We start from the raw sequence: 21,749 nt of genomic DNA, 5'->3' as shown, positions 1-21,749 counted from the left end.
ATCTTGGGCCATCTTTTTATTCTTTTATGTGTTTACATAATGTAATTAGCTTCCCTGTTTTTATCTTTTTTTCCCCCTCCGCTCTTCCTCCCTCTCCAGAGAGCATCAGAAAGGTGCTGGACAAGCAGGCCATTAAGTTTGTGCGAGCCATCAAACAGGACACCAGGAGTGGCAAATCAGAGGACAGGATTCTGGTGAGTGACCCCAAATCACCCTCATTCCCTTCTCACCAGCCGTCCTTCATCACTCTGCGGTCGCACCACCTCAATGGCCACGTTATTGAAGTGAAAGCGTCTTAACGCGAGAGGCGTTGAATATGGAACAGGACGACTTCTTACAGGGAAAATTGAAATCAATGGAACTTAATTGAGATAAATTGAAAGGGCTATAAGAAGTCGCAGATTACGCATCCCAAGACACACAACAGACGCGTTGAAAATCAGGCTTAAGGCAGATGCTGCCTAAGCAGAGCAAAGTGGACACCATGCCATGGCCTACTGAGTCCGTCCTCAGAGTTTATTAGATGTGGCAGGATGGCCTTAATGCCACAGGCAAGAGATTGGTGCGTGTATGTGTGTGTAAGCCCGACATAGTGTTACTGTACGTATAGGGGCATCGTTTATTGTTTTTTTGTTTTTCTTTTGAAGAAGAAGAAGAAGCCTTCTGCATGCCAGAGGGTGTGTGGGCAGCCTGCGAGCCAAGGCCACTGCTGCTATTGAGAAATTGTCAATTAGTCAGCCACATTAGCGAGTGATCAGTTACTCACTCGCAGTTGCTATGCGCGAGAGAACGAGCTCATTTCCTCCCCTGAAGAAGACAAAAAGGACAAGCTGATAAGCGAATCAAAACTATTAATCAGTACTTCTCAGTTTTCCGCCTCTGCTATTATTTAGCGTTAGTCCCCCCCCCACCCCCACTCCTTATATCTCCATCATTACCACACCCCTCTATTTTTGTCATCCTCTCTCTTTGTTCCCTCTCTCCCTCCCTCCCCCTCTTATCTGTCCATCTCGATCATCCTCATCCCCGTCATCACCCCAGCCCCCCTTCCCTCCTTCTCCTCCCCCCCCCCCCCCCCGCCACGCCGCTCGCCTCTCACTTTCTCCCACCTCTCCCTCGTTCGTGCCCTTCCTTCATCCCTCCATCTTTACTCAAACCTGTAAAAGGGTATTGAGCTCCTCTTTCCATCAGAGGCAATTCAATTAGGTCTCCGCCTTACGAGAGTTTTTTACTATCCAAATGGGTCTTGGCTGCCGCTGCCACTGCTCCAAATTCTTTCAAGGAAGGGAGGGGAGGGAAGGGGAGGGGGCGAGATGGGTATAGGCATCCATTCTAGCTCGTTGTGAAGGTCTGCCCTCTAAAAGGCAATCTTTTCACTCTAATGGATAAATTCGTTTGGATGTATGAAGGTTGAACACATGAGGGAGTTTGTAAATAGACTGTTTGTTTCAGTCTCTCTGGGTATTGAGCACAAAATACTTGCTCATGCTTGAAAATGTCACACATGGCACGGGTAGTTAGAAAAAGGTGGAGTATATGAGGATTGCTTTCTAAGACGGAGCTGAAATTTAGCCTTGAAAATCACTTCTCTAAGCCTGAAGGCTTAGGCAAGGCCTTCCTTTACCTCTATCCTCCCTTTCATGTGCATCTCCCCTTCACGACTGAAGTAGATTTTAGCAGGTCGAATTGTACAGGATCGTGGCTTTCATCTCAATTGTGGATTGTTTAGTTTGTGGAGCCTTTAATATGTTATACATTAAATTTATATTGTATCTCTAAAAGTCTTTGTTCTACATCTTGCTCTTTGTTTTTGCCCCAGTTTCCCCTTCTGGAGACTGCTGGTATCCAGCTGTCTGTGTGTGTTGACTGTACCAGCCGTCACGCTGCGACACACACACTCACACACATGGGGTTGACTCCCCCACCCATCTCAGACAGGCACAGGGAGGGCTCAGCATGACACCCAAACGGCACCCAAGGCGATGTGTTGGGGAGCTTCAACATGCACACACACACACACACACATGCGTACGGCTTGACATGTGCGGGGGGCATCTACACAGACACACATGGTTCAGTGCATCAAAATTTGCTCGCATACACACTCTTACAGCCATTATTAGATCACCCTATTTGAAGATTAGAGGCAACTCAGAAAACAAAGCATCTTCAAAGGCAGAGAGGGAGAGAGAGAGAGAGACAGTGGGGGAGGTTAGTGGGGGGAAGGAGTGGGTGGGTGTGATGGAAGGGGAGGGCGCCTCACCAGAGGAAAGGGAAGAGAGTGAGGGAGAAAGAAAGGGGGGAAAGGAATTCTCTGATGTGTTGTGATGCCCCAGTTGCCGATTTGGCTCTTCCGCCACTTATTTATCCTGATTGGTCGCTCCGTTTTATCCTCTGTCAACTCTGCGGTTCCCTCGTCTCCTACCTAATAATGGGCCTATTACTGGTTGAGATTGCCACTGTTTGACAGTCCTGAGCACACTCGGATGCATCAGACACTTATTTCCACTTAGGTCCTGCGGTTACGTGGAGGTCCGTCTCATGAGACTCCAGCAGGACTGGGGTTTGAGGTCGAGTTCGTGGTGCGGCATTTAAAGTTTTAGGTGTGTGTGTTGATTTAGGGGGGATGTGTACAGCAGGACTGTTTATGTAGAAAAGTGGTGGCGGTGGGTAATGATGAATAACAGCATGCTCAGCAATCACTTTTAAAGCTGCTTTATTCTACATACAACAAATAAGTTCTCAAATCACTTCCTGGAACTCCTCAAGCTTAATATTGACTTAATAATATATACTTTACTTTTTATGTACTCATTATTGTAGTGTACTTCTACTCTATTTCACCTCTTCCCTGTTTAATGTTTTATTTTATGTGAACTGGGGGTCTGAAAGACTGTAAAACTCACCGAGAGAAGCTTGTGATTTTGGGCTGTAAATAAAATAGACTTGTAGAAGAACAGTTTACAGTTGTTCGAATTCTCAGATGTGGATGTGCTGGATATAGCTGAGCTTAGTAGTTTTGGACGAAATAAATAAGTAAATAAAAGTAGTGTAGAGCTTATTCGTTCCAAGATGTGCGGCGTGTTTTGTAGTTCATCTGCATCATCATTATCTTTCTTTGAGATTCCTTCCTTCCTCGCGTCCCAGATTTACCCTCACGAATCTCATTTTCCTTAATTCACTTGTCTCGTTATTTTAATTTTGTTGTTTTACTTTTTCCTTCTCATTTTTGTTAATAAGGTAATGTGTCTCTTTTACCGCTTGGAATTTCTTAACCTCATTTGCACAAATTAGCGTGTTCAATCTTCTCTCCGTGCATCTTTTTAATTATTGAATTTTAGTGCTGTTTGGGATTGTGAAATTACTTCTGTTCCTCAGCGCTCTGTCCAGTGTGTAAACTGATCGACTCGTGCTTAACTGATTTATTCAGACCCTGAGTTAAATCAGTGGTGGTAAATTCTAAAGCGTACATATTGGCATTGAAACTAGGTGTAACTGCTTTAGTGCAGTGGTTGCTAAAGAGTAAGAACCTCTCCAAGAAGTCATACATGAAATCTCAAAAATTCTTTGGAGTTACTGGACAATTTTTACTTTTTTGCTCGCTCTTCCACACACAGAGAAAATAAAATCATCAATAAAATCAATTTGATATAGAGCGTCATTTTCTTCATTTTTAAGGGAAAATACTAACAGTTACTGTCTAACTTATAGACATATACAACATTTGAACAGACATGGCTTCCCTTTTAATGGATCACAAGCTAAAAAGTTTGGGAACTGCTGGATTCCTGTAAACCTTGACCTCCAGCTCAGTTCTCTTGACTGCATAGAAAACTAAGAGGAAGTTACTCATACTGTAGCTGGGTATGACAAATGATTTTTCAATTAAATGGTGGCTTTTTCCATCAATAAGTATAAAGTATGATACATTCCCTGCAAGTACATCAAGTGTGTTCTATAGATCTGGGTCTACCTGTTGATGACGAGTCTATACCATGGAACAAAGTGTGGGGTACAGTGGTAGAATCCTCTAAGATCAACAGATCCACTTGAACTTTGGGTGGGGGTGGGGGGGGTTGCCACCAGTAGGGTGTTTCGGGAGAGCAGGGTAAAATGTTTAGAAATACTGTATATGTCCTGTATTTTATGCGTATTGGCTGTAATTTCCTTGCTCTCCTTTTGAGAAAATTAAAAAAAAAACATTTGATCACAAAAAAAGTATGATATACTCTCTGTCCACTTATTAGGTACATTTGTACAATCTATTGCAATCCAGTACAACAGCTCTGCTATCCTAAATTCAACTTTCATAAAGCTGATACATTTTCAGTTTTTGTTGAGACTGTTAGGAATATGATAATTATACTTTGTTCATTATTTAGATCACAGTGGGTGGTAGACTTCTACTGGACTATATTATATTGAAAGGTATTAATATTTTGTCCAGTACATTTACATACATGAGAAGGGTAAGTTTTAGAAATTTGTGCAACAAAATCCAGCACAGAACTGCCTATTGTGCACATTGCTGGTTACTTTGTCACTTGAATAATGCACTTGTACTTTTTAACTTGCGGTTGTGGCAACAAAATATGATTAACGTGACAACTTTCCAGAGTTGTGAAATCTTGTCTCATAGTATTATAAACTGTTGTGTGTTCCTGGATCGTTACCTGAAGCAACACGCTCCTACCGAAGCAGCTCCTTGCATTTATTTAACGCCCACTTGTGTCAGTAGATGTATGGAGAGAGATTTCATTGACACTGAGGCAAAACTCCACCCATTGGTGCTCCTAGACAGACACATTTATTTAATCTGAGATCACTGCATTTGACAATTACAAGTGTTGTAATTTACTTTTCCATTCAGCCCACTTTCCCTCATCTTTCTTGATCTAAATCTATCACAGCTTGGCTACATTTCTGAAATGCTGTTTCCCAGAGAATGTGACTGACCATCTTGTGACTGACTTGGTGCAGAGAGCAATATAGCATCCAAAGCAACAAAACTGGTCCAGCATAGCCAGGAAGACTTCCAAATGCTGTTTTTGTGGATTTTTATGACTTCATTATCACTATATAATGACACCATATAGAAAGGACTGGGGGAGGGAGAATGGTGCAGACTCACAAGGACAGAGTCCTGATACAAACCCAATATTTTTGTACTGTGGAAGGTTCATGTTTTAGACAACTGAACCAGCAGGACAGTGAATATATGATCACTGAGGCACACATCGTGAGTGGTGGTAAACACAGTCTAAAGCAGGAGACCCACTGAATTGCATAAACAACTTGTACAGCTCAAATGGTGAGACTGGGCCTTGCTTTCAGCTCAGATGACACTGTGTTGCAGAGAGAATCCAACTGTGTGTTGGACTATGAAAGAAAGCCGAGTACAAAGCAGTAAAGCAGAGACAGGCAGCGCTAGCGGCAGAATCTTACATTCTCTCGGTGCTTACACCGCTCTGTCAACACCCCTGATTTTTTTGTGTAATATGCTTGCGTAATGGCGAACATTACCACTGCATCCATATTATCCACGATTTCTTTTCACGGCTTTTCCCTTTGAGACGCTCTGCGTGGAGTCATTTTCTCTGCGAGTATCCGGATTTACCATCTGACGGTGCGTGGCGAGAGCTCAGTGCTGTAATTAGGTCTGTGCTTTCTTTGATTATCATAACACATGTTGGTAGCCTGTGGCAGAGAGTCTATGAAGTGTGACTACTGACCTTCTCTCATCCCCCATGAGGAGGAGACAAAGGGTAAATGTGTGTGTTGCCTTTTAGCCCTGCCAATACACACAAAGTATATCTCTGCCTCTATCTTTCCATCCTATTCATTTCCTTTCTCTCCTTTTGCTCCCTCACTCTTATTGTCCTGATCCTCCTGTACCCACCCCTCCTCTCTTCTCCCTCTCTTTTTCCTTCATCCATTTGGCCTCTCCCGCACTTGCCGCTCGTCTCTATCTCCATCCCACATCCTCAAATTTGCTCATAGTTTTTTATTTTCTTCTCCCCTTCTTCCTCTCATCCCATTCAACCAATCCCTGCCACTTTTCAGCCTCTTTTACTTCATCTTGTACACTCATCTCTTTCTCCCATCTACAACCCTGCAACCCCTTCCCATTATCTGTCTCTTTTTCCCTGTCTTCTCTCTCTTTTTAAGAGGTCCTCTGGCTTTCAGAGCGCTTGCTTGCCATTTCTTTGATTTAGAAGCATTGGACTCAGTTTTTATGGGAGAATCTGGAACAAGATATGTGTTGTTTTTGAGCTTTGCATTTATTTCCTCTCATTTGGCTTCATCTCTCCCTCTCTCTTTTCATTCACCCCCCCTCTCTTCTCCCCCCCCCCCCCCCCCCCTCTCTCAACCACTCTAAAGTCCACTTTTAAAGCAGAACCTGGGGCATCTGTGCTTTCAAACCCCCCTGTCACCTACGCACACATGCATGCACATAAGCTGACAGATTGACTGATGGCAGGGTTGCGTTCTTATGATGCTGAGTTCACTTGAGTGATGGTGACTGACTGTGTGTGTTGCTGTGTGTGTGTGTGTGTGACAGAGAGAGAGGAGAAACAGGCAAGCGTAGTCTAAAGCCAGCTTAGCAGGCTGTTGTGCATCATTATACGTGCATGAGAGTCCAAAAGGAGTGCGTGTTGCTGTACCAGCATGCTGGACTTATCCAAATGTCTGTATCGGAATGTTTCTGATTTTGCACTGTGTGTATGATGTGTGCGTTTGTGTGTTTTAAAATGCCCTTGCGGTCGGGCCAGAAATACCGCAGGCGGCCAAATCTGGCACTGATCCTTGGCTTGTTCCCTCTGAGGCATCACTGCGACTCTCTCTCTCTCTCATACACATACACACGACCCAGAGACACACTTTGATTTGCACCATCTCCTTTGAAGTGCAAGACCCAGAGCCTGACAGCTTATGATTAATATAAGCCCCCGCCCTCTGCCCTCCGCGCTGCACGTTCGTACAAACACACACAGCCAGAGAAAGATCCAGTTGTTGTTTTCGGCTCGTATGCGCACGTACTGTACACACACACACACACATACATACACACACTCTCTGTCTGTATGACGCACACTCCCACCCTGCCCTCGCGGTCCGCTTCGGGGGCCGGCTGGCTGCCTCTTTGAACTAGCGCTTCTGACACTGTGCCATCACAGCAAGGGCACCTCTGAACCCCCATCCCAATATCTTCACCTTCTCTCTCACCACTTCCTCATCACTTTTTCAAAAATTTGTCACCTGCCGTGTCCGTGGCAAGCCGGGTCAAAAAGTCGACCATCTCATCTCGGAGGATTTCCTGGGTCGAAAAAAAAAAAAAGGAGTCTTCGAGCGGCTTTTAGGATTTTCAATTGATCCGTGAAGGAGGATGTAGCTGGAGCCACATGAAGGGGAAAAAAATCTGGTCCCTGTTTAAAGTCGGCTAGTGGGGCTTTAGTTTAGCTCTGGCTATTTGGACTAATTAATATTAATACAGTAGTTGGATAATTTACCTGTATGCTTCAGAAAGAAACCATTTTTTTGTTACTTGAGAAAAATCCTATTTGTTTCACCTCTCTTTCAGACGACTGGTTCATGTGATACCCCTCATATGTAAGATGAATAAATATCCCTCAGATTTTTCCTTCACCTCTACACTTGCCCCATCCAAGAAGGCAAAAAATAACTGTCTGGAGTATTGATTGTCTCTAATGATACCTCAATAGGCTGGTAATGATATATCAAGAGAGGAGAAACCCTACGCAAGAGGCCTTGTTCAGCACCAGAGGATCAAATCGGCACCCGTCAGAGGGCCTGCATTATTGATGCCTCTGTTTACATGATGAGACCATCTGTCAGGATTGTGAGACTTTTGAAGGGAGTGGATGTATCTGTCTTTCATTTTCACACTATATATATCTCTTTTTCCTCTTTCTGTGTGCCTCAAGGTCCCATCACGCTTCCCCCGCTCCTTTCTGGATTTATATAACAGAGTTTTCAAACTTGTCAAGGTGCTGTGATTGGACTTACAGTCCTCTGCAAAGGCCCCTCCACTGGCTTAGTGTGTTTTGTTTTTTTTTATGTTGGGGAGGGGGTGGATATCTTTGGTATCTGTCTGTCTCCTCCCTTTTTAGTCTCTCATTTTCATTCCTCTCCCTCTCCTCTGTCTCTTCTCTGTGGGAGTCTGTTATGGATGTCTATACAGTTAAGACGCACGGCTGATCTGTGAGGCCAGCTTCGCCTTGGGTTGGTGTAGTATAGTAGAGGGTAATCTGAAGACTTTATTATCAGGAGGGAAATCTTGTGTCTCTGTCCTTCTATCGCCTGCTCTGTCTCTCTCTCTTCCGCTCTCTCTCTCTCTCTCTTTCTCTCTTTGTATGTTTCATTTTCTTTCTCCCTCTCACTGCCACTCAGCGGGGCGCCATTAGCCATTCAGCACAGAGAGACCTTGAGGAATTGAAAGCGACAGAGCAGAAAAAGAATAGAAAAACTGAATCGAGAAAGGAGACAGGGGAGTTGGGAGTTGGGAGTTGGGAGGCGGAGGAAGGGTGAGGGCAGGAGGGGTGGAGTGAGGTGTTAAGGCGGGTGCGAACCAGACAGGGCACTGTGGAACACTGTGGAGATGGAGGGATTAGGGATTAAGGAAGAAGAAATAAACAGATTTCCATGGAGATGAAGAGAGAAATCAGAGGAATGACAGGATGCAAGGGAGGGAATTATGGACCAGACAGGAATGGAATTTGAAACCCAGCTGAAAAAGAGCAAAGAGAAAGTGTGGCCAAGAATTGCAGAGAAAGCCAGGGAGGGATAGAGATGCACAGTGCATGCATGGGGTATGCTAATTATGGATTTTTGAATTATGAATGAGATTAATTACATAGGCAGATGTGAATATATTCACGTTTTCCATCTCCACTTTACCCCAGACACTTTTAAATGGTAATGCATTTCTTTTGGCGAAAGCACACCTCTCTTTTTGCTTACTTTTCCCATCTTCTCTGTCCTCTTTCTCCCGCTTTACTAGCTCCTTGTCTCACCATTAGTTTCCTCCTGATGCAACGAAGCATCTGTTGAATAAGTGCTGCTTAGTTCCATCAACACAACTTACACGCGATAAATCGGACTGTCATATGACTCGCAGTCTCCCCACAATATTTCTTTCACACACACACGCTCACACGCACTATCATCATTAGCCTGCTAATGTCTGGAGTGCTTAGTATGACTTACGAGCCATTGCAATGAACTGCAGAGATGATTTGCTCTCTTTTATGGGGTGTTTGTGCTGTGGTATTTTTTGCTGTGATTTGCATTTTGCATTTCCTGCTCTGTGACAGAAAAATGAATGTGTTCTCCCCTCAGGTCCTGGCAACATGGAGACTGTATCTCTTTGCTGTCAAAGTGCCCACCAAGGTAAATGTTCCCCCGCTCTCAGTGAAATTTTATGGCTTTCACTTGCCAGTCTTGATCTCATGGTAATTCGCAAGAGAGGTGACAAAAAAAAAAAAGCAGCAGACTTTCAGTGCAGGAGAGAAGAGATAACGATGATAACTGTGGTGATTATGTTTTTGAACGGTAGCAGTGATGATGGCGATTACATTGAAGATGATGAGATGGCAGGTGGCATGAAGCTAGTGGTTTAAAGCAATAGTTCAACATTTTGGGAAATATGCTAATTGGCTTTCTTGCTCAGGGTTATATGAAACCGTGATACCAGTCTCATATCTAAATATGAAGCTACAGCCTGCAGCTGGTTAGATTATGGTTGTTTTTACACTTGGGGTTTTGAATGGATTAAACAGCTAGCCTGGATAGGTACTATGTGTAATACGTATATTTCCCAAAATGTTGAACTATTCCTTTAAGGATTACAGTTTATTTGAACTTATTTAAGTAGTCTTTGCCACCATTTTTGAGTCACCACAACAATGTACACACCAAAATAATTGCTGAGATCTGACAATGTGGTGACATTACTACAACAAAGTCCAACAGAGATAAGCAGTCAAACAATCAGGCAGCTTGTAATCAAGCTAACATTTTAAGTGCTTCATTTTCTTTGGTTAGTGTGACACATGTGGATTCCAGTTTAATAATCTCTTAAACCCCAATGACCCACTTGTGAATCAGTTATTACAAGCATATGCTGTGTAGCCAAACATTGCCCAAGAAATTATATTTCAAATTCTAGTGCATATATTGTACATCAGGCAGAATTTTGAATAAATGTTTCTAAAATGATGACAGACAGTGTGGAATAAGATTATTTTAACAACCTTAGGGCTACTTGAGGGGGAAAAAGGGAATAACTGTGCTAATGGGTTAGGCAACATTTCCATTTGTTGAATTGTCTAGTCATGTTCACCTATCATGGCATGGTTGGTGAAGTGTGAGTCTGAAAGTTTGGAAATTACTCTCACTTGCAGGCCAAGCAGTAGTTTCTCTATGTCTGCCAAAGTCAAGTGAGTCAAACTGCAGTATATCTGCATGTGCAGAATTGACGTGGCTAGTATTAGCTTTGATTATTTTCCACCTCTAAAATAACCAGTTGTACAATACCAGTTGTACATACCAGTTGCAATGAACATGTATGCTGTGTGTTTTCAGCTAACAGTTTGGGTAATAATCTTACTGTCAGTTGTTACTATTACAGTTTGCCTAATCTTAGGGTTTGATTAAAACTGGTTTGATTGTCTAACTGCTGTTTCTTGCCCCATCTGATTTCTTTTAAGCACTGTTGTCACATTCCTAAATCTAAGCAAATACTTTGGTGACTACAGTATTTGTGTGAATGATAGAACTGATGGCCAAAAAGATTCAAGTTGTAAAAATAGGTATATATCCTATGAAGATTATGTAAAATGAGGGCTTCAGACCTGACCACAGTGATGTTTCTCTGCTGTTTTCAGGTGGAGGTCACATTCAACTTCTTGGAAATCAGAGCAATGAACACTTATCCCGAGCATCAGGTGACACACTGAAGTCTAAATTTTTCCTGCTTTTTGGACATTCATAACAATATAAAGCATTACTATGAAAACCTCTCCTGTCCACACACTACAGGTTGTCATCGATACAGACAAGACCACCTACTCGCTGAGACTGCAGAGCCAGGACCAGTTGGATCACATGGTCAGCCACATCAACTACGCCCTCTCTCGAGTCTTCAACAACTCCATTTATGCGTAAGCCTCACCGAGCATCCTCGCCTCGAGCAAAAAAACAAGTCTTTCTGTTTTTGTATTGTGTGTGCTGAGGAGCAAAGACAAGTTGGCTGACGTTAACAGCACTCGACAGTGCGTTGGCAAACTTGGCAGCTTCACTTTTGGGCAGCTTTCCTCTTCAGCAGCCAAATGCATTCTTGTATTGTTGTAGTTTTCATCCAACCCATTTCTGTGTCACGGTTAGACTTTAACACCCAGCAATCACTGGGATTAAATCAACCAGCTGACACTGAGTAGGCTGTTACCTGAAGGCATTGTGTTGGCTCTTTTTTAATTTTTTTAAGCTGTTTATGTAGTAAAAGCAGTGAGTAGCAGAAATACACAGTCACTGACGGAGCTATAGACTCACGCTGCCAGTCAAAAAGCTGTTCTTACACAGTAAAAATCCTAAAGTGGGTACTGTATGGCCTCTTCACTTTCTAAAAAGGGAAGTACAGTGGATACGCACTAGAAAAAGCAGAAAAAAAGCCTGGATAGAGTTGAGTTCAAGTGCTGAGAATGTTTGTCCCATGGCCATGTGAATGTATGGGTGAGCAGGCAAGCAAGGCAGAGTGTATTCCTCTCTCTCTTGGGTCTCATCTACAATTTCTAAGAGCAATGGGATTGACTGTGCTCCGGCTATTGACCTGCACAAGGCTATCTCTGCACTCTATCATCCTTCAGAATGGCTCTTTTCCATTAGGGCCACTGCAGATGATTGCTTCCAGTGAGAGCATTTAAAAAGAATAAAGAGAGAGTGGAGAACAGAGGGAGGGAAGTTGTTGTGGGTTTGATTGTGCTGCCTTGTAACTGATTGGTGCCGCTGTACATGATGCAGATAGTATCAAGATAACGCACACATACGCACACACACTCTCCATGAGCGGATGGTGATTGTGGAGATAAGGTGGGGATTAAGGTCACGGATGTGGTTAGGTGTTGTGTGTGATTTGTTGACAAATGGGATTAAGGATGGTGTGTGTTGAATGCAACAGTACAGCGGTGTAATCCTATCAAAAAGCCAAAGCAGGTACAGCACAGTATTAAGTGCGAACACGGTGTTTACTTTATGATCCTGGTCCTCACTCGTTTCTGCTTACTGGATGGTTTTTTTTGTCAAAGAAGAATTTAAAAGAGAACAACCAGTAAGCTGAGGAATATCTGTCCTTTTTTATATAATTGCAGTAGGGAGCAACGGTAGCTTCAAACAGCATCCCGGGGATCCAATTTTACAGTTTACGTGTTATTTATTCACTTCCAAAGCAATGTCATAAGCAGTTTCGACACTACAGATGTGCTCTTTCCATCTTCACTCTGACTAGAGCAGCTATAATCAATGAAAACAAGTCTGCTGCAAATTAGCATCTTGCCAAGACATATAAGACAGGTATAATTTTAAAAATGTTATGCAGCTGTGCTCATTTAGTAGGCATAGGCTAATTCTGGACCTGAATTTTTGTAAGTCAAATAACCTTTCACTCGCTTGATTTAACTGGAAGTTGTCTGAGAATGTGTTTTTATTTATAACAATGTCTTGGAGGATGCGTGCTGGCAGGGAGTGGGAGGATTACCCTTATTTACACCTGAGAGCAATTCAATGCCCAAGAGACTATACTCTGGTCTCTTGGGCATTGAATAACTCCACCTGAGCAGCTACAACTTCAGTGTCTTGCTTAAGGGCACTTCAGCAGCAGCAGCAGCTGAAGGAGGAAAGCATAATACTTATCATCCACTTTTCCCCAACCCGTACTTTGGACTACAGGCCTTCAAATCACAACACCAATTCTCAAGAATCCAGGTTTAGCCTCCTCCTGAAAATATAGATAATGAAGATGATACATTTTTAGCCAAGCGGCATGGCTCTGAGGATAGCAATGTTGGTTGTCCAATTTTTTGACTTGAAGCTGCTTAACTAATGACTTGTCTTCAGCCTCTGTGTGCAAATATTTGCTAAAATACTAAACTAATATGGTGATCACAGTAAATATACCTGCTAAACATCAGCCTGATAGCTTCACCAATCAGTTTGTCTGAAGGCCATACTACGTATACTATATATGTACTGTATACAGTATATATATTATATATATATTGTCCAATTATTCTGTTTTTGCTGTAAGTTTATAAAAAAAATTCAACATACATTACACATACATGTCAATTTTTTTTGCAGCTGAATGTAGCTCTTCCATTTCCTTTGTGCTTTGAATTATGGGAGAAAAGTTTTAGTATGCATACTAATTGCTTAGAGTATACTTAATGCTATCACTGTTCTAGCGTGAACACACTACTCAAAACCTGCTTAGCATGGATTTTGGACACAGCTATTGTTAGCATATTAGCATGCTGATATTAGCATTTAGCTCAAAGCACCACAGTGCCTGGAGTCTCACAGATCTGCTAGCATGTCGACTGTGAACATGTCGCCTCGTTTCCCTCACTCGCGTCTCTTCCTCGTGCCTTAGCTCCTCCCAGTGAGGATGAGTGTGAGAGATGCGAGGAAGAGACGCGAGGAAGAAGGAATTTAATTTATCAAACGGGACGTCCTCGCTCACTCTAGCGGCATTTTGAGGAGACAAGTTGTGATGACGTACTTTGCCCTAAATGTCAAATATGAATAAGTCAGCAATAGAAATGACTAAGTAACAGTTTAAACTTTAAAGTTTGCATTTAAAATTAATGTACAATTAATGAACACTTTACACTGTTACTTAATAATTTCTACATATTGATAGCTGGAAGGAAAACACCTGATAACTGCTCCAATGTTTTATCATCATCATCATCATCTGGCTGTCACAGAATAAGACACGAACAGACAATTTAAACCTCAAAGAACAGAACCAACATAAATGGACAACATAAACAGCTGTAGCCTGCAGAATATGTTTTAAATAAAATGTTGCTTATTTAGTTTGTGAAAGTCCGACATGCTATTCAGGCTCTGGATGATTTTATAGGAGACGCAGCTGTGCAGCGTCATTTTTTCCTGAAAGAGCTGAGACACACTGAAACGGAGAGGAAGAAAAGAGAAGCCTTTTGGCTCATGGAGAAAAATAGTAGAGTGTTTTTATGATTGATTCATGATTCAGTAATCTTTTATAAATAAATAGGCTATGAGAAGCTGCTGTTGTGCTTTCATTCCTTCTCCACAGGTAGTTTTCCTGATCTGCTGTATTACAATAACAGCCTGACTGTTTATTGTCCTGTCAGATCAGCTGACAAATCAATAAACAGATTGGATCAAAGGGGTGTTGCCTTCTTTTAAAAAACTTCAGCATAGGATACACCTGTGTTTCCTCACTCTAAGCTCCTCCAGGAGCCTCCTCTCGCCTCGCTCCTCGTCTCCTCCAGATGCATTTAAGGGATTGGAAGATCCTCCATGATAGTGGAGGGAGATTGGTTTCCGGGTCACGGAGGAGAGAGGACGCGAGGAAGCGTAGAATTAGCGAACTGAACACCCTTTGTTGTTTCAGCCTCTTCTCTCTCTGTTTTTCAGTCCTCCTATTTGTCGAGCAGAAGGTGACCTGACCGACGGAAGTCACAAGTTTTCACCAAACTCAGAGTCGTCATTAGAGACCCAGAAAACTTGTGGTGAGTTTGCTACTTTTTCTCATCATCACACACACACACACACACTCATGCATGCATACAGACCTACACACATACACAGAGTTCATCCATTTGGTGGCTCACTGACTCACACCAAATCCTTAAGTGGGTCAGAAGACCAAAGTTGCTGGATGCACTCCCTTTCTGCTAGTAATCCTATTAATCTACAAGAAGAGCTCCTTCATGGTGCAATACTTTCATCTCACCTCAATATTTACAGCTAATCTCTCCCTCTCTCTCTCCCTCTCTCTCTCTCTCTCTCTCTCTCTCTCTCTCTCTCTCTGCTGCCTATCTCTGTCTCGCTCTTTTTGACATCCTCTTTCATCTTTGGCCTGCACCCTTTCTCCTCTTCATTCCTGCGTATGTCCTCTACACTGCTTTATTCTATCCTTGCCATTTCTGATCTGTTGTGGTCTGATTTGGATTGATTTGTTGTCTTCTCTTCTCTATCTCTCAGGTGGTTTTTCTGAGACCTATGCAGCTCTCTGTGACTACAATGGAATTGGCTGCAAAGAAGAAGTGCAGTGGGTAGGGAGACTGTACAGGCTTTACAAAACCACTGTTGTTTGTTGAGTTTTTATTAGTTTTTATTATCTTTTGTGCAGTTGAACAAAACTAGTAGGCTATCTCTTTAATGTTGCTGTCCTATATATCTCTCGCACTCTGTTACTGTTTTTTAAATTTTTAATTTCTCTCTCATCTTTCCTCTCTTTCTTTCTTGCTCTGCATCTCCGCTCCAGGATGTTGACACCATCTACCACAGTCAGGACAACCGAGAGTTCAACTTACTGGATTTCAGCCATCTTGACAGCAGGTGACATAGTTTACTTACATCTTAACCACACCTAGGCTCAACATGATGCCAAACATAGTAGTATACAGTGCCGTACAGTACTCCAGCACATTAGATTTGAAATGAAGCAATGCAAATGAGGTTAAAATGCTGACTTTCAGCCTTAATTTGCGGGTGTTTACAATCAACAGGCCACATGTAGGGAACAGAGAGAAATCAGACAAGTTGATACAAACTTAATATGCTCACAGTGACAATGCTAACATGCTGATTTTTAGGAAGTGTGTTTGTCTGCTAATTAGCACTAAGCACAAAGTACTACTGAGATTGATGGGGATGTCATCAGTTTGGCAGGTACTTGGTCAGAAACTGAAGAAGTTAACATTTTGAATTGATGATGGCGCTAGATGAAAATCCATTAGAATATCTGTAGCAAATTCATCCAATAATTTTCACTCAAAACCAAAGATATCAAACTGATGGTGGAGGAAAAGTCAGATCACCTCTAGGGACCATGAATGTCTGTACCAAATTTCATGGCAATCCATAGTTTTTGAGACAATTCAGTCAGGATGAAAGACTTAATTTTTGTTATCTTTAAATTCAGTCAGAATGGCAACAGATAAGAATTGAAAGTCTTATGTGAAAAGATACCCCTCCCCACCTCCATCCAACCCTAAACACAAGGGACAATGCGTGCACTGACTGGACGAGTGTACTTTGATCCACTATTACCATGTTGCACAAAGTTGTTTACTGTCTTCTTTAGCCTTCTTTATTAAAGCAGTCGGTTTGTTTGGGTGCGCTGTAAACAGATACTTCTCTTCTTGCATTTCTGATAGAGTAGATGCTCAGAGTGTGTTTGCGGCGCCTGTGATCATTGCAAGTGTAATTCTGAATGACTCTCGGGGACCTGTATTACTAAAATGCACTTGCAGCTACCAGCACCGCATGTGTCACCAATCAACCATTACTGAAATCCAAGGTTACTGTAATAGAACATTCAGCACTTAAAACCTCCGTAGTTTTTGTGTCATTGCAAATACATTGTGCTGGAGTAGAGAATACAAAGTAATAAAAACATATCAATGTCCTGATACTTCCTGACCGCACTGTAGACTTTTCCTCTCTGTTCTGCATCATGATGCTTTGCAAAGACAGTATGTGCATCACATCAGCTGTCAGTCCTCGTCTTATCTGACATTAGAGTGGCTATTTGTCTAACAGTACCCTCCCTGGGTAAAATGTTGAGTGCATTAGTCTGCGTCTGTTCAGTTTTATCGCAGCTTTTGGAAGATCATAACCAAGAGGAATGATATGCTTTTCAGGGGCTGAATACATGGAAAACTCAGATCTGTCTTCTCCTCTACCTCCCTGCTGGTATCTTTTTTTTTTTTTTTTTAAGTCCCTCGTTTCCTTTTCCAGACATGTTGAGGAAGATTGTACATCACCTGAGTGCCGCCGATTTATAAAAAAGATTTGACAGCTGACATGCAAATGGAGAATTCAACCTAGCTTGCTTGTCTTTTGTTTGAGGAATGTCCCGACTGGAGAGGATACATTCTCACTTAAAAATGCATATCTCATCATAGGAGCGAAGCCTTGCTATGCTGGTAAATCAAAAAGCCATTCATAGAAGCATGATTGCTGCAGCAACTCATGAATATATTAATGCCTTTCATATCGAGAGAAACCCCGATCACTGCATCGCTGTTGTTTTTCCTCCAAATTTTTTCATATAGTTTGTGATAAAGTGAGAGGCTACAAAGGGGAAGCTGCCTGCCCATGCTGTTTTTGAAGATCTTCCTTCAACTTGTTGTTCCCTTGAGCCCTCACTCTAACGCTAAACACTCTTCCCTCGCTTTCCTAGAGAGGCTTTAAGAATTGGAAATTGGTAGAGGAAGCAAAGATTTGACAAATGTACACAAGGAATCACAAAAAGAACAAAACAATGCATGGAAACAAAACCAATCCAGCCAGATGGAGGAAAGAAAAGGTGCAAATGACTGAGAAAAAGGATCTAAGAATCAGCCTTTCTATGATCATGTGCCAGAGGCTATTTGTGGTGCATTACTCTCTTCCTCCCCTTCTTGTCCTTCCACATTTCCATTCCCTCCATCTCCCTTGATTGGGCCCGTCTACCGTTACCGCGAGCGACAGGGTGCTGCTTTTTCTGCTGACTGCTGTCCGTCCAAACATTGTCTCTGCTCATTCCTCCTGACTGAAAGCGGACACCTTTTTTCTCTGGCCCTGTCTCATCCTCTTCTTATCCAGTTTCTGTGTTTTCTCCCCTTTCATTTCCTCAGCTCTCGCTTTCTTTCTGAATCATCATCCATCTCTATCTCTCTCTCTCACTCACTCACTCACACAAACACATACACATACACTCTGCCTGTCTCCTCTGGTCCTGTCTGACCACCATGTTGCCGAGAGGACTGTGTTTGTGTTTGTGTGAATTCAGTTCAAGAGATTTTGTGCTGGCATACGTTTCTGTTTGTTTGTTTGTTTGTTTGTGTGTGAGAAAGAAATTGTTATGCATTACAGCCCCTAGAACTTCTTGGGGCACCAGTTGGCAATTGACAGTCATTCTCGTGTGTGTGTGTGTGTGTGTGTGTGTGTGTACATTCTCACTAATAGGCACTATCCTGAGTGTAGTGTCCAACTTTTCATCAACTTTCTGTCTCATTTGGTTTTTCCTATTACTGAAGCAGGAATGCATCTTCACTTGTCACTGTCAGAAGACCTGAGTCTCCCTCTGTACAGGGGTAGAGTGTATTTATTACAGCACAGCATATTGGTGCACCTCAAAATCTAACCATCTTCCAATTGGTTGGTCAAGCTGTCAGCCAGATTGCTGTGAAATTAGTTTTTATGGTCCCCAGTGGATGATTTCTAATAATGTCCTGATGATGTCTTCTGACCTTTTACTCTAATGCCACTTATCAAGTCAAAATAGCCAGAATATTATAGATATAAGAGCTATAAATATTCATTGTCCCCTCAGGATGAATGATAATGTTTATGACCCCTGCTGACCTTGTGTGTGTATAACTACAATTAGAGATTTGTGTTCAAGAAATATGAAAATCTAATGGGCAGATTGCCAAGATATTTATAGGGCACATTCATACTCGCCCAATCTAATCTAATAGGCTTACTGCCATGAAGATTTCTGAGCATATTCATGCTGCCAGGGAGACTTTGATTTGAATGACCCCATGACCTTTTCTCCAGTGCCACTTCAGGACAGACTCTATCTTAACCTGATTCCCAGAGGAGTCTAAGAATATCAAAATGATCACCAGTCTAATGATGTGCATATTGTTGGCTGTAATAGATGTTGCGGCCTTTTATTGGCTGCTGGCAGGCCTTAAAGGAGAGGTTCAGAAGTCAGACAGAACTCTGTGTTAACACAACATCTACACTGAAAGAGTAAAGGAATCACTGGAGAAACACAAAGAGAGGAACTCTTTCTATGCACATGTGCATGTACTTAAAGTTTGGTGACTTACAAGAGACAGTTGAGCTCAGAGGACTTGGTCCTGTGAGCTAAATATGAGACCTGATGCAGCAGTGGCCGAGATGTTCTGACCTTTTAGGCCCAGTTTACACCTGGTATAAACATTTGATCTGCATCTGGACACATTATCTGGATAGTGACATCCAACCCATGGGTCTCTGCATTTACACCTGGTATTAAAATGCATTTTCATTATCTCAGTTGGATCTCATTATGCAAATTAACTAAGCAGGGCTGGTGGACTTGTCAATAGTCATGGCTTCAAGGTCATAGGAAGCAATGCCAGGAAAGGACATCATTCTTTTCTAAATCACTTTAAGCGAGGGAAGACTTCTAGCTACTGTTATTACTTATAGCTTTGAGTGTGACCTTTCAACTTAACGGGCTGATTTTGTTCTGATGAATGTGGTCATGCTGTATGGATGCATTTACACCTGGCTGAGATCTGATCACAATGGGAGCCTGACCATCACTCGATTGCATTCCGATCACAGCGTGCTCTGAGTGCATTTACACCTTGCACATTTTAATGACAGATGTAAATGGGGTACTAGTCCCTAAGTGCTGGATCCTCCAATTCCCATAATTCAAATCAGTATCAGTAATTATACACAATATAGTTTGTAAAAGGGTCTTTCTATGAAAAATTTGGAGTCTCTAAACCAAGATGATGACAGTTATTTTCTCAGACATTATACTGTACATCTGTTTTCACAGTCTGTGTGGTATTCCTCATGATGACTCTGAATCAGCCTTTTAAGACTTTTTTTTTGTCTTGTTTGTATTAAAATTCACAAAATTTGAGTCTGCATGGTCAGTAAGTTGCACCAGTTGACTGAATGCAGACTGAAAAGCAGAATCCATACTGTATTTAGTAAAATTCATGGCTGGCCTCACATACACCTGCTAACATGATTTTATAACTATACTTGTGAGGACCATCAACAGTATATTACATCACTCTGTACCTCAGCCTTCACCTTAACCCAACGCTTGCTTGAAGTTCATTCTAACCTTTAACCCTGAACCTAATCCTAAACCAAAATTTAACCTTAACCCTCACTGTAACATCTTAATATGAATCTTAACATGAAATCCGAGTCCTACACCTAAATGAATCTGTGCAAAGTAAACTGTAAACAGCGACAGATTGACCTGCTGTGCAAACATGTCCTCGTGTACTTGGACATGTACAAGACGACTCATGAACACCAACGCACTGCATGACTGAGTGAGACATCATAGAGGTCAATTACATGTCCTGCTGTCAAACATAAATCAACCATCAGTGTTGATGATGAATCTTGACATGTGCATCACACACACACACACACACACACACACACACACACACACACACACACACACACGCACGCACACACAGAGGCTCAGCTGTGTTAGTCAGGGTTGACTGTTCTGATGGCTGGAATGGCAATGAAAGAGGAACACAGCTTGTAGCCATTTTACTCCTCTGAGATAAACTGTAATGTCTCTGCTACTGCAGTTACTGGCAACAGGGCCCTCCCTGGCTGAATTACTCTTTCTTCCTCTCTCTTTCTTTCTCTTTGTATTTTCTTTTTTCTTTCTTTCTTTCTGTCTCTGTCTTTCTGTCTGTCTTTCTCTCTTTCTCTCTTTCTCACTGTCTGGGCTTATTCTCTCTCTCTCTCTCTCTCTATTTCTCTGTCTCTGTTGCTGCTTGTTTGTCTGATGATATATAGCAGGTGTAGCAGCAGTGTGGCTTTAGTTGGACCTTGGAGACTTCTAAAACTCTCCCTCTCTCCTCTCTCTTTCTGTTTCTCCTTCACAAACACACACACACACACACACGCACACACACACACACACCCACAGGATCGTCCGTGGGGTGCTGTGTCTGTTTGCACAGCAGTGGAAGTAGCAGTGTTTGAGGTCTGCAGCTGGGATCAAACTGTGGCTTTATTGAATAATCCACTGACCCGGCTATCGATCTTTACATCTCTCTCTCTTCTTCTTTTTTTTTTTTTCTCTCATTCTCTGTTTCTCCTCCTCAGTGGGGCTGCAGTATCAGTCATCTTTTAGAAAGCAGCCCTGCCGATAGTGTTCTCTCTGTGTCACAATGATAAACTGCTTTCACAAAACGGGGAGCACAGAAAAAGTTTGGCCCACGATAATGTGAATTTATGGATCAATGACATCAAATGGTTTTGAGCAGATGGAGTTCGCTAATTTAAAGATTTGAATTTTATCTGTTATGTGTGTGTGTGTGTGTGTGTGTGTTTCCATTCCAGGGACTTGGCAGTGATCGTGGCATCCATTGCGTACAACACCTGGTTCACCAAGCTGTACTGCAAAGACATGCGCATTGTAACTATCTTTTTTTTTTTTTATGTCTCACTTATAAACCTTCAGCCAGATGTAGATTACTCATCACTTTATTTTATCTTTTATCTCTTAAGTTTCCTCTGCAGCCTGCGTGTTATGAGAAGACATTTATTTTTATTGAAACTGCTTGTTTATGTGCTCATTCGCCAGACTTCAGTTCAAAGAAATTTCTATCAAATGATGGTTCTGGCATCAGTTAGCATTTTGTTACTCAACTTAAATTAACCATTGATTTGGACCAATGCACTGTGTATATAAAGCC

General features: G+C 42.2%; 1 protein-coding gene across 3 annotated transcripts in view; it reads left to right on the top strand.

The window, feature by feature from the left end:
* carmil3 (capping protein regulator and myosin 1 linker 3) overlaps nt 1-21,749 on the top strand; it is a 77,494-nt gene that overhangs the window by 4,229 nt on the left and 51,516 nt on the right. For all 3 annotated transcript variants that reach the window (XM_042429097.1, XM_042429099.1, XM_042429098.1), the window contains exons 2-9: nt 100-194; nt 9,361-9,411; nt 10,908-10,967; nt 11,062-11,183; nt 14,701-14,795; nt 15,271-15,341; nt 15,554-15,627; nt 21,394-21,469. In XM_042429097.1, the coding sequence (XP_042285031.1) occupies nt 100-194; nt 9,361-9,411; nt 10,908-10,967; nt 11,062-11,183; nt 14,701-14,795; nt 15,271-15,341; nt 15,554-15,627; nt 21,394-21,469 (644 nt within the window). The remainder of the gene's footprint in view (nt 1-99; nt 195-9,360; nt 9,412-10,907; nt 10,968-11,061; nt 11,184-14,700; nt 14,796-15,270; nt 15,342-15,553; nt 15,628-21,393; nt 21,470-21,749) is intronic.

Source organism: Thunnus maccoyii, chromosome 12, assembly GCF_910596095.1.
Source record: "Thunnus maccoyii chromosome 12, fThuMac1.1, whole genome shotgun sequence".
NCBI lineage: Eukaryota > Metazoa > Chordata > Actinopteri > Scombriformes > Scombridae > Thunnus > Thunnus maccoyii.
The sequence above is the reverse complement of the archived record's forward strand: the minus strand, read 5'-3'. Positions and strand labels throughout refer to the sequence as shown.